The 13,818-nt window shown below is 38.0% G+C and overlaps 1 protein-coding gene across 8 annotated transcripts in view; it reads right to left on the reverse strand.

Annotated features, from left to right (window-relative positions):
- Positions 1 to 13,818, reverse strand: part of LOC107751396 (opioid-binding protein/cell adhesion molecule homolog) — a 306,488-nt gene that overhangs the window by 31,343 nt on the left and 261,327 nt on the right. For all 8 annotated transcript variants that reach the window (XM_016567119.1, XM_016567123.1, XM_016567122.1 and 5 more), the window contains one exon: positions 5,091 to 5,323. In XM_016567119.1, coding sequence (XP_016422605.1) covers positions 5,091 to 5,323 — 233 coding nt within the window. The remainder of the gene's footprint in view (positions 1 to 5,090; positions 5,324 to 13,818) is intronic.

A 13,818-nucleotide genomic window follows, 5' to 3' on the forward strand; every position in this document is an offset into this window, starting at 1 on the left:
AAATTCCCAGCTGCCGCCCGGCAACGGTACGGCACGGGAGAGCTCGCCCCCTCAAGTGAGGGTGCTACAGCAGTCAGGTCGGTCGTTCCCTGCCGGTTATCCGCTTCAGGGCACCGAACTGGCTCCTCTAATAATACCAGAGGCCAGCCCCGAGAGGCTGGTTCCCTTAGTAGATTTTCTGGTAGCTTGGAAGCTTCTACCAAATATCTCAAAATGGGTCCTGCAGATTGTAGAGTAAGGTTACAGAATCCAGTTCGGTTCTCGTCCGCCTCGTTTCAACGGGGTATATATACATATATATATATATATATATAATAGTCAGTCTTAAAGGGGACATTGGATTAAATTGTTTTTTTGCATTTAGTTAGGTTTCTGGAGCATCTACCAACTCAGAAAAACTGAAAAGAAAACACGCAGCCAGTTTGTTATGAGCTGGACATCTGGTGTCCCCTTTTAAAAAAAATTCAAGGCTTGCCGATTCAACTTAAATCAGATATAAAATAATATTTTTTTCAATGCAGAACTTCATTTACTCAACCCTGAATGAGCTCATCTCTAGTTGATGATGTCTCTTTTAACAAGCCAGCTCATAGTCAAGGTCAGCACAGAGTAGTGCAGCTGTAAATATCTGCCCTCTAGTGATAAACAAGACAGACAAACCATATCCTTTATTTGTATTCGTGACGGCGCTTGAGTTTGGCGCTGTTTGTCACAAGCAGGTGTTCGCGAAACCACTCCCAGTGTTTACATAATACCTGCTTATTCAGGCTATTACCAAGTAATTTCTCCCGATAAATTTGAAGTGCGCGGCTGTGACTCTGCATGCTGAGCATCAAATTGGATCTCTATTCAAATGTGTAGTTTATACTGTAAAGACAGGGAGCAGCTGAGGGCTTTCACACATTTTCCCCTTTCTCTTTCTGTCTGCCACCAGCCGAGGTTACAGCCATGCACCCCAATCAGGCGTCCCATGATTCTGTCCAGCGCTCTCTATGTTGTTTGGTAACTGTTGGGTTACACTTGTATTTCTGTCGATGCATTGTTGTGTCCAGGAATTGTGCAGAATCTGACCTCCGTACCGAAACATCTCTTCACTCTCTCAATCAAGGCAGTATTTTCCGGAACTACGTTGCCAAGGCAACAGGGCAGATGACTTGGATCTGCTAAATGCTCTGACTTGAACTGACCAATTGTGCTATAGGGAATGCAAAAGCAAAACAATGTGTTGATGCTAACTGGAAGTGCTTGATGTAATATTGCATGTGATAGTTTGATACTGTAACATGAGGTAAAGAAGTTATTATACAAGGGCTAAGACAGACATATCCACATATTTTCAAATACAAAAGCGCAACATATTTACACATACCAATCAGTAGAGTGAGAGGTATTTAACACTGCCTGTGTCAATATTTGGTTATTTTCCAGAAACTGTATAAACAGATTCCACATTTTATGGTAGTCCTTTAGTTTGCGCTTTATACTGTAGGCTATTCTTTCCAATGCAATATAATATGCCAGATCCTTCAACCGATGATCAATGGATGGACCTTCTATGTTCTTCCAGTAAAATGCTACTAAACGTCTTGCAAGAACTGGACAAATTTCAATCATTTTAGCATGATAACCTGATAATGATAAACTTACAGGAAATAAGCCCAAAGTACATATTTCAGAGGTCACTGATTTTGGTTTTGAGATAATTGAGGAAATTAGTGTTGTCAGGGGTGACATAAGTATGCATTACCCAGTTGTATTGGATCAGCTTAAATCTAGTATTAATTGACAAATTCTGGACTTTAACACATATCTGGCTCCATTCTATATCTGAAAGGTCAAATTGCAAATCTACTCCCCAAGCAACCCTTATTCTTTAGAGCAGTGGTCTTCACTATTTTTTTCATGGGAGCCGCACTGATAGGGCAAAGTCAATCGGAGAGCCTCTTTTACCGCGAAGTATCAAAAGTTACATCCAGTCATAAATAGCATGTCTTTTTATCAATCTGTCATATGCAATGCAATGCAATACAAAAGGGGCTATCATTCTTTATCATTTACCAGTCAAATTGGTAACTGAGACAAGATTATTAAAAAAAAAAAAGCAGGATTACCTTAATGCTGGAAAGACCTTAAGTTATTTTATTTTTTTATACTAGCCCATCATGTATCTAACCATCCAAGTGTACATTCGCCGTTAACTGAATCTTCTTATTCTCAATTCATGTCTGAAACAGAAACTAGTGCAGGATGAGGTCACAGTAATTCATGTGATCAAATCCTATATTCACTGAGCAACAGTGATGCTTGGCTCAGCAAACACCACTCATACAATTTTCAGAGATGTGAGAGAGATATTTCATACAGCTCTTCCCCAAATTCTGCCCATTCTTTGATCTCACGGTGGGTTTAATTGATGATGTCTTGAGCAGTTTTCTCCACTGATGCAAGTATGAACTCATCTAACCCAACGTGCGGTTCTTCCTTTATAGATCAAAGTGTCAGTGAGGCTAATTGCGACAAACAAAGATTCAACTGCAGCAAATAAACTAACACAAATCCAGGTCTGAACCATTAGCCAAAAGTTAATAACTAGACCTCCCTGAACCCATTCAGAGTTATTTTCTTCTCATTGGTCTGTGGAACTCATTGGTACTTTTTCTTCACTTTCTTGCCTTTCAGGACAAAAACTACAACACGGTGCATTTTTGGAATTAAAAGAAGAAACATATAACCAATAATATGTAGAATGCATAAGTTAAATAGATTATTGTATTCACAGATCGATTTTGTTTAAAATCATTTTGCAGTAAATGCAAAAAATGTTGCCATATGCAAATTCCTCAATGGAAATTTTCATCAATAATGGAATTAATTACAGTATATTCTAAGAGTTATATATTTATTTGGAAGTGTTTAATGTAATGATTTATGCTTCCTGCATGAACAACTACCAGAAAGAAGTGCAAAACTGACTTTAACAGTGAAGATGAGCTGGGACTTTAAAAACAATTAAAGAACAAAAAATCCTGATTCAAGTGTGTGAATATATGGATTCAGAAAATAAGCATTTAGTTGGAGGGAAAAGTAGTAGTTCTTATTAACTTTTATGACCAATTTCCATTGTGGTACTGAGTTGTGGCAACCTTGTTTGTTTGTTTTGTTTTAGTTTAGTTTGGTTTCGTATTAAGACTACTTTATGTCAAAAAAGTTATGGAAAAATATTAGAGAATTACAATATAATACATACCATAGAGGGGAAAATCTGTGAACAAAGCCTGATGGGTACACAGTCAAAGGATCCTTCTGTCATGTAGTATGACTGAACATTAACTTTAACAAATTTTTCTGATCATGTTGGTTAGGATCCACTATAACTATGAGTGTGCCAAGTGCAAATATTTTGTTGGCCCAGGAAAAACATTCTCTAAAATCTGAGGAAAATGATAAACTGATAAGGTGGATACGCCAAGATCATATTATACACTGTTATACCAGGAGAATGTTACCCAGCTTTCCCATTCTATTCATGTCTGTGGCTCTTGATTGGCTATCCTGCCTCTGAATACCAGCCCACCCCATCCATACGCATTTCTATATCTATATCCATGTTGAAGGATGCTGATCCAGGACCACTTCTGGAAAAACCACGGCCACCGTTAATGTTTATACCAGCGCAATTTAGAATAACTTTTTCCCCAGTTCCTTTCTGCAGTCATTATTCATTCAATGGAGAAATAGAGCTGGAATGAAAAATTAACTACCAAAAAAGATTATCCCAAATTCCCACAATATTACTGAATGAGTTTTGCAATGAAAGCTGGAATTCTGCAGTGGTGACATGCTGTGCTCTAAATCTCTAGTCAGTGTACAGTACCTCCGGTCGGCACTGTTATGACTTACTGCATCAATGCACAGGAATGACACTGCCATCAATCATATTAACACTGGACCCACAAATCAGGAGCAAAAAAATGCACCCTAAGGTTTTACACAATCAGCATTAATTACATAATTATCTTACTTCATTAAAATACCCAATATCGTAACTGGAGTTCAAGGTGTTTCTAACCGATACTGAAAAATGGCCTCTCTAAAAATGCTATTATACCTGTACAAACATAGACTGCATATCTAGTATGTGTACACAAACATGCACAAGCATATTAAAGGGATAATTCACCTAAAAATAAAAAATTCTGTCATTATTTTCTCACTCTCATAGTTATTACAAAACTTGACAAAACTTATCCAGAGTGTTCAGGTGCGGTCATATGTATCACTGTGCATTTTTTTTCCAATAGGAATCCATGCAGGGAATTTCAACAGAAATTTTGAAAGATTTTCAAACACACATTTCACAATGGGTTAAAAGTCGGTCAAATTATAACCAACAGAAAGCTGCTTGGCTTGAAAGAGACTTCAGTGTGAGCAGTGCTTCATTGCTACACTACTGACAACAGACAATAGATCGTTTTGCTTGCAAAAATTTCACTAATATGACCGCACCTTTACTTGTTATAATGGGAAATGGAGCTGTCAAGACAACAGCTCTTTTTAGATCAAGCTGTTTTTGTAGCATTTTTCCTTTAAATGTTAATGAGCTATGCTGACCCCACCCCTCTCTTCCGCTTTATGTGAATTAAAGACCAAAATTTTAATGGTTACCTAAATTGTTAAATTATCATCTTAAAGTTCAGTTAAATTATAATCAGGATGCACTGCGTCAAGTTTGACTATTTCAAACAGTGGTTTGTCTCTGTTTTCAAATGTTATTTATTCTTGTATGACTTCAGAAGACTAGAAATACAGCACAGAATTTGTGGACTACTTTTGTTTCACTTTTATGGTCCCGTTTGTCATTTTTGAGTTTCACAGCTCCAATCCCCATTATAGAAAACAGCACTCTTGATATTCTGCAATATTTTTTCATTCAGAAAGAAGATAGAAAGCCATACGTAATGACAGGAGAATAAGTAAAGGATGAAAGTATTTCCATTTTTGGATGAAGTAAAAAATAATTCAACAGCATATGAAAGCTTTTACCCTCTTAGCACGCTACACCGTGACACATCTGAAAACTCCAAACTCACCTTGAACGATGATGTGCACGGATGTGGTTCGGGGTCTACTGCTAGTCTGCACCGCACAGATGTATTGGCCCTCGTCCGTCAAGTCCACATCCTCAATTTTGATGGTGAACTCATCCTGGTTCAGAGTAACCAAACTCACCCGGGAGTCCACGGACCACTTATCCTCTCCAGCATACAGTATACTTGATCTGTTCAGCCACGCTGTGTGTGTCACAAAGTCCCCTTGTGAGCAACTACAAGACAAGAGAGAGAACCAAAGAGAATACTCAACCTTTAGCATTAGCATGTGCGCTATGAACAAATGTTCCCCCATTAATTATTACTGGCATATCCCTTTGTGACCAAAGCATCGGGATTCATCAATTAAGATAAATTCAAATATTCATTAAAATTCATTCAAATAGTCCCCCTGGTACTGTACGTCAGAAGACTGCATCTGTTTCGGAAGCGAGCGTGAATGTATTCCCTAGATATGACGCAAGGAAGAACAACATTGTAAGACATCGATCAAACCCCCAAAACCTCCTGAAGATTGGGTTTATTAAATTTAGTGACCCCCGGATAATATTTAAAGCTAAACTGGCTAGGGGGAAACAGCCTTTTAGTGATTTCCATTTAAAGACAATGCCATCTCTCCTTATTACGGATACAATGGAATTAGATACTAATTACTTACAGACCTTCCTTAAATGAGGACATGCTGTGTCTAATTACAGCTATGCCTAACAGTTAGCAGCAAAGGCCAAAATAGGCCCTCTTCATATACTGTAGGGCTATTAAACTCAAAAGCAATCATGCGCTTAATTGATTACTTGCCTGATTAACCATTCAATAAAACTCAGGGACAATTTTCATGCAATCTTTGTTTTATCTCTGATAGCATTACAGCCCAAAAAATCTTTGGTGTACATTCGAATAATAGGCGTTCGATGCTCATTAAAGTCCATTATGTTCATAATGCTTACAAGCTCTTTTTAGTCGATTCTGTGAGAGGCGCAGCGCTGAACTACTTTAGCTTCTGGAGGGCAACATCCAAAACACCAGGGACAGATGAGGTAAATGTGCTTCTTTGTGTCTTTTTTTCACCCTCGGCAGGCGGGCAGAAGTACTGGGCACAAGCAAAGGCGTTTGTTTTCATGAGAGTGGAAACTGCGGCACTGGCCTCCACCTCGTCTTATAATAGACTAAATGAGAACGCTGGAGATCAGTGGAAAGATCAAGCCTTTTCCCAATGGACGGGTTCATAATACACTGCAGGGCATCCTACGCAGAAATATTAAAGTCGCCCTCTCTGATCGGTCTTCTCCTTGCACTTCGCTATAAAGCAGTATAATTTGTAATTTCTGTAGCACTAATATATATATATATATATATATATATATATATATATTAGGGGTGGAACGATTTATTAGTACTATGGAAATATGAAATTATTTCTTTGATGAAATGATACTCTAAATAAGAAACTAAAACTACCAGTAGGTGGTGGTAAATGTCTTAATGATTAAGTCATCGAGTCATTTATTCATTTATTTGATTCGTTCAAATGGCTGATTCATTCAGGAGTGAAGTAAATGGTTCTCTTTATGTATGGTCCATTGGATCATTAGGCTTGTTCGACTTGAAGCGGATCATCACCATCAGATCGATCAGTGTGTGACATCAAAGTACCGCGAGAGCCATAGCAGACGACTCCTTATGCTTTTGAATCGCTCTCACGGTACTTTTGATGTCACACACCAATCGGTCTGTGCAGCGCCGCTTCAAATCCAGCGAGCCTAATGGTTCACCCAATTCGTTAAAAACGTGGATTAAGAAATGAAATGCCGCTGTGTGTTGTTCTGCTTTGTCTTTATATTTCCGTTGGCAAAATTGAGCAAAACAGATAACACTGTGTCTAAAATAACACAATATTCACTTCTTATTTATTGAACTGTTGTATAAGATCAGTATCACATTTGCACTTGTGTGATATTGCTTAACTATATGATGTAAATATGAGACAAAAACTCAAACGGGCATTTTTGCCCCATATCTTGAATTTTAGGGACATTCTAACTACATTCTCTATAGGCTCCATCACGCAGTGAGTTGTTGCCCTGCATCATATTTGTCATCAATCAGCTGTATGAAATGTCAGATGACCCACGTAGGTCTGGGGCGGGGCAAGTGTGTTAAATTTTTCAATCTTTTTAACATTTTTTTCAATTTTTCAATTGTAAATAGTTAAATCCCCAGCACTAATATATATATAATATACATTAGCTTGAGTTGACAGTAGTAATAGCTTGAGTTAGGATGCAGATGTTAAGTTATGTTCATAATCACAAACAGTAACATCTGTAAAAAAAAACTAGGGGTGACCCCGAATAGTCGACGATTCGATCCTTCGATAGGAGGAGCCCGATTCGACTACCAATCTCACAGTCGAATTATTTTAACGTTTGTGAATAAATCCAACCACCCCTATAAGATTTAAGTTTCACTTTCCATAACCCGTGACTGACAGAGAAGCATCTTGTCGGCAGGGATTTAAATCTTTAACAAGACTCAAATTGACACAGGCAGAGTGAAAGACAGGATTTTTTCGATCAGGTAGGGTACAAGTGATTTCAAAACATTTCAGCCGGTTTATATATATATCATGTATAGCCTATATTATTTATCTTGTTTAAGATGCATTTGGTTGAGGTGCGTTGCAGTAAAGAGCTTCATTGTAGTAGCCTCCTACTACGGTGATTATCTCTTCTGCGTGCAGCGCGAGCAGGACAAACAACAATGCATAATATTAATAACTATGACTGGGAGAGTCATATAGGCTACAAAACATTATAATGAGAACACTATTATAATAAAACGCTGTGAATTTTTAGAGTTTAGTTGCCGTGTTTCTGCACGTTGTTGCGTGAAGAACGCGTCCACAAAAGGAGTTCATTCAGAATGCGCAGCTCAAAACAAAAATGCAGAACATTAATAACTACTGTCATATAGGCCTACATAACATTATAATGAGAGCACTAATTTAAAAAAATGTAGGGTTTCGCTGATTTTTAATGTTTAACTACCTTTTCATCAAAATATTATTTTTGTATCTACGAGGTATCCGTTACACATTTTCCCTGTGTGTTAACGTCGGTTATTATGACTGTCAAATGTCTGACTTGACTCTTCTTAATGTATTTTGCCCCCGCCCCCCAAACATATGATTCAACTATCAGTCGACTATATGCAAGATTCGAAAATTCCGATTCGACTATGAAAATCGGGGGGACACCCCTATAAAAAATGGTAACAACCACATTTTTATATGATGAAATTTAATTATTCTGACTGTATGAGTTTTATTCAAATTAACCATTGGTCTTCCATAGTGTATACATTTATATCATGATATCCACAATTAAAACCACACATATAGCACCTCAATATCATGGTAAAATGTAACTCTGTACCTATGGTGTCTAGGTATTTGTATGAAAATCAGTAGTCTAAATACATTTAGTATAAATGCACTATAGCTTAATTACAAAAATACTGTAATTATATTCCATTACTCCTTTAATACAGTTAAAACGTGTCTAAATTAATAATATAATAAAATTCAATATGAATATCCCACATTCCTGCCATAATACCACGGTGCAGTTAGTGTTACTACAGTAAATCCATGGTAAATGATGACGATTTGTAGATCCAAAAGCCTTCTGTCTCCCAAGGTGAATATAAGAAGCAAGTCAGAGCCAACCACAATAGCAGAAAGAGATGCATCAGCTGGTGTGTAAAGCACAAGGTTGTGAAACAGTGTAACTGTAAAGCACACTCAAGGGCATTCAAAGTTTGCTGGAATGACAGGGAAAAAATGCACAGCAAAAGCAGCTGTTGCACATGTAATTGAACGAAACCCTTGATGAAACACAGTTTATGGGATCAAAGAGCAAAGCTATCGCACATTCGTCATGTAGACATGGATGATATGGTAAATAATACAGGAAACAAAGAGTGCTGCTGTTCAAATAGCCTTTCGCTGCACACGGCTGGTGTGCTTGCATGCATACACAGATGACTGCACACGTGCAAGACTGTATATTTGAAGGAACTGTTCACCCAAAGATGAAAAATTTGTCGTTAATATTTACTCACACTCAAACTGGCATGACTTTCTTTGTTCACTAACTTCAGACTGTTGTTTCAGACTAAAATACAAGTCCTATCCACAACCCTCTACGAACACCTTGGCAATTGAATGGCCATTGGCTAGTAAATTTTTGTGTTTACTCGCCAGACTGAAATACTATACTATACTATACTATATATATATATATATTAGTGGTGTCAAAATTAGTGAGTTAATGCAGGCGATTAATTTTTTCAGTTTAACGCGTTAAAAGTATTTAACGCAATTAACGCAGGGGCGGGGCTAGGGTTGGCCACCCCACTCACAAATGCTGTTTCAGTCACTTTTTCTCTTGACAAGAAGTGCATTTATTCAGTCGCAGAACGACTGAGTACGGGAGACGTTTCAGACGCGCGCCCCACTTCACTTCAGCGCCAGGCACGAGTCAAACGATTGTGGAAATGGTACTGTGCTTGCAGCGCGTGCTCTTCAATTGCACTCACAAAGGCGCCGGCGCGCGCTGTAGCCGGTATCCTTTCATATCAAAGTGTGAAATAAACTACCTGCATGCAATGTCGTGGTCAGTTAAGTCATGAAGTTACCAATAAGGCGATTAAAGCTGCCTTAAAACTGTACATGCATGTGATATATTTTATGAGTCACATTTAAGAACATGTCTCTGAAATGGTTTTCAAAAAGTCCTGGAGCAGCCCTGCACTGTCTCCCTCATCTAACACACTCGATTCAACTCGTCACCTCATTAATAGAGACTTTAAGACCTGAAGTGGGTCAGAAAAGGTAAAGAAAGTTGAGAGAAAATGCGAAAAAACTAACAATAATACTGATACGATAATAATAATAATAATAATAATATTATTATTATTATACGAATTCTATGAATAAGAACAATATAAAATGCACCAAGGATTAATGAGCTGCTGGATTCATGAATATTAATCAGGTTGTGTGCGTTCACTCGAACTGATTCGCTGGAACTGATTCGCTGAAATCAAAACAGTGACGATAATAGGTGAGCACCAGCCAATGTCGTTTGCGCATTAGTTCCGCCCACTACCGGAGAAAGCGGCAGTTCTTAAAAGCTGAAGAATTCCAAAGGAACTCTGTTATTTTGACAGGAAAATACAACAAAAAATATTGTTTACATGTAGTGCATCAATTCTGCATGTTGTGTAAGACTCTCTCGCTCGCTCGCTCTCTCTCACTTTGCGCGAGTGAGAGAAAGTGACGGCGAATCGTGCGCCTTCACACTAGAGTCTACAGTACGCCAAATACACAAATACAGGTGCGCTGCGCATCCATTGAGATGAACTGAAAAATATCACGGATCGCTTGATGGAGAGAAAAACTCGTTTGGCGAATGAAAATATGTCTGTGCTAAACTTATACTCAGCCTCAAACTCACACACTGACACACAGACAGACAGAACAACTTGATTGTTTTTATGTTTCAAAGTACAATGCTTGATGTACGGTGTACAAATTGTGCTCCCGAGGATGTTAAAATTGATAGCTCTCAATTATACTGTAATGTTGAATGGCTATAGTCAATGGTGAATATTGGGGGGGGGGGCAATTTTATAGAGAAATCAGTTGGTATCTTTGATGCAATTAAACAAATATTTTAAAATATACTGTCTTTATGTTGTTTGTACATTCATTTGAAGATTGAATGTGAAATTATTGCAATATAAAAGTATATTTAAAAACTTTAATGTTAGGTGGGATTAATCGCGATTAATTTCAGAAAAATGTGCGATTAATTAGTAAAAAAAAATTTATTGATTGACAGCACTAATATATACATATTAGGGCTGTGCACGTCAGTAAAGCAGCTTCTGGTGATTAGTAGTAAATCTCCAGCACGTGCTTTCAGATGGAGTGTCATGGTGAGCACCAGCCAATGTCGTTTGCGCATTAGTTCCGCCCACTACCGGAGAAAGCGGCAGTTCTTAAAAGCTGAAGAATTCCAAAGGAACTCTGTTATTTTGACAGGAAAATACAACAAAAAATATTGTTTACATGTAGTGCATCAATTCTGCATGTTGTGTAAGACTCTCTCGCTCGCTCGCTCTCTCTCACTTTGCGCGAGTGAGAGAAAGTGACGGCGAATCGTGCGCCTTCACACTAGAGTCTACAGTACGCCAAATACACAAATACAGGTGCGCTGCTCTTCCATTGAGATGAACTGAAAAATATCACGGATCGCTTGATGGAGAGAAAAACTCGTTTGGCGAATGAAAATATGTCTGTGCTAAACTTATACTCAGCCTCAAACTCACACACTGACACACAGACAGACAGAACAACTTGATTGTTTTTATGTTTCAAAGTACAATGCTTGATGTACGGTGTACAAATTGTGCTCCCGAGGGTCTGTGCACGCTTTTTCTCTCGCTTCAATTTCTGATTATAATTGCTGACTCATTTCTCCTTCACTTCCCTAAGTGCATATTGAGGGTGATAAAGTTATTTTCAATCATTTTGAAGTCTTCAAGCGCACAAAATACTAATCAATTATTTCATTAGGAGATTTTAAATGCACTGAAATTAACAACTTCACAGCTCTGAAATATAATGGTAGATGCATCCATTGAGATGAACTGAAAAATATCATGGATCGCTTGATGGAGAGAAAAACTCATTTGCCGAATGAAAATATGTCTGTGCTAAACTTATACTCAGTCTCAAACTCACACACTGGCGAGTAAATCTAAGAATTTATTAGCCATTGGCTAATATTAGACATTATTTAGTCGCCCAGAGTGAAGATTTAGTTGCATATGCGAGTGATTTACTCGCAATGTATAGGGTTGATCCATAATATTTTGCTTCATTCAATGAAAGTCATCTCGTCTGAATCAGGAGAGAAATCTGCACAGATCAAGCACTGTTTACAAGCAAAAACAGTCCAAAACAGTTCTAAACAAATATATTGGTGGATTTTGACGTGAGAGAACAAAAGGGGAAGGACTTTTTTACTGGTGGACGCGTTATTATAGATTATGGGTCGCCAAAAGCGACTGTTTAAAATTAAAACACCTTAATGATGAATTGATTTCTTATTGGTACATAGCTTTTCACTTCACAAGATGTTAATTGATGGACCAGAGTCTTGTGGATTATTGTGATGTTTTTATCAGCTGTTTGGACTCTCATTCTGACAGCACCCATTCACTACAGAGGATCCATTGGTGAGCAAGTGATGTAATGCTAAATTTCACCAAATCTGTTCCAATACAGAAACAAACTCATCTACATCTTGGATGATCTGAGGGTGAGTACATTTTCAGCAAATACTCATTTTTGGGTAAAGTATTCCTTTAATTTTGGGTGATCTATCCCTTTAAGTACATGTGCACAGTGATGACTGCACGTTGTTGGTTCAGCTATGGCATTAAATTAATATTTACAGCATCACCATAAAATGCTGTGCATTCTAATAACAGCCTCTTGGTAAGACACTGCGGCTGAATCCAATTCAATCAGTCTTAACCTTGAGCAGTCAGAACCTTCTGCTGGAAACCTGTAGCGCAGCATCTCCGGCCACTAGAGCATGTCTGAGCTGCATGTTCATAGCGCCACACTGAATCAGCACAATGCAACAAATACATAAATTATTAAATGACTCCACTTTATATTCCCTTATCAGAGAAGAGCAGACAGTAAACCAATTTAATCCAAATAAAGTGTCTACCCTTTCAGTGCAATGAAAAGCATCCAAGGGCAGGGAAAATTAAGCATGCGGAATAAACAAGCACAGCCCTCGTCCATTTTTTGTCCTGACACTGAAATGCATGCACTTTGGGAAAATACACAACGTTTTTTGCATCATCATTATGGGATGTTCGAGCATTCTCATTGTAGTACGGATTACGAGGAGTTAATTATTACTGCAGAGTCATCATGTTGTCACTAGATTTTTTTAGTTAGTTTAGAATTACTTTGGTTATTCATTCATGTTGCATTGGAGTCACGGATTCAACTCTATTTCAGCTAGCAGTGCATCAAGCATATCCCACTGTACTTGTGGAGGACAAAAATATATCGGGTATCAGACCAAGTGTGGCTTTGAAAATAAATCTCTCCGCAGCCCCCCTCTGGCTACCTCATGACATGAACAAGAGAGGGCATTCATTATTAATTTACTTTGGAGAGGGATTGATTTGGCATCGAAGGTCTATAGAGGAAAAAAAAGCTATAATATATAACACTGGATTACCTCCAAATAACATTACTGTCAGGGAGTTAGTGTACAGCCAAGACAGAACATTGCTGCTACCTGGACGGTAAGGATGTATTGATTTCCAAACACACACACACTGTCACGGATTGTATGTGAGGTTGGGTGTTGCATACACTGTCGACACAGACAGACAAAACAACTTGATTGTTTTTATGTTTCAAAGTACAATGCTGGATGTACGGTGTACAAATTGTGCTCCCGAGGGTCTGTGCACGCTTTTTCTCTCGCTTCAATTTCTGATTATAATTGCTGACTCATTTCTCCTTCACTTCCCTAAGTGCATATTTAGGGTGATAAAGTTATTTTCAATCATTTTGAAGTCTTAAAGCGCACAAAATACTAATCAATTA

The sequence above is a fragment of the Sinocyclocheilus rhinocerous genome, unplaced genomic scaffold, assembly GCF_001515625.1.
Source record: "Sinocyclocheilus rhinocerous isolate Xijiao unplaced genomic scaffold, SAMN03320098_v1.1 scaffold1624, whole genome shotgun sequence".
Classification (NCBI taxonomy): Eukaryota; Metazoa; Chordata; class Actinopteri; order Cypriniformes; family Cyprinidae; genus Sinocyclocheilus; species Sinocyclocheilus rhinocerous.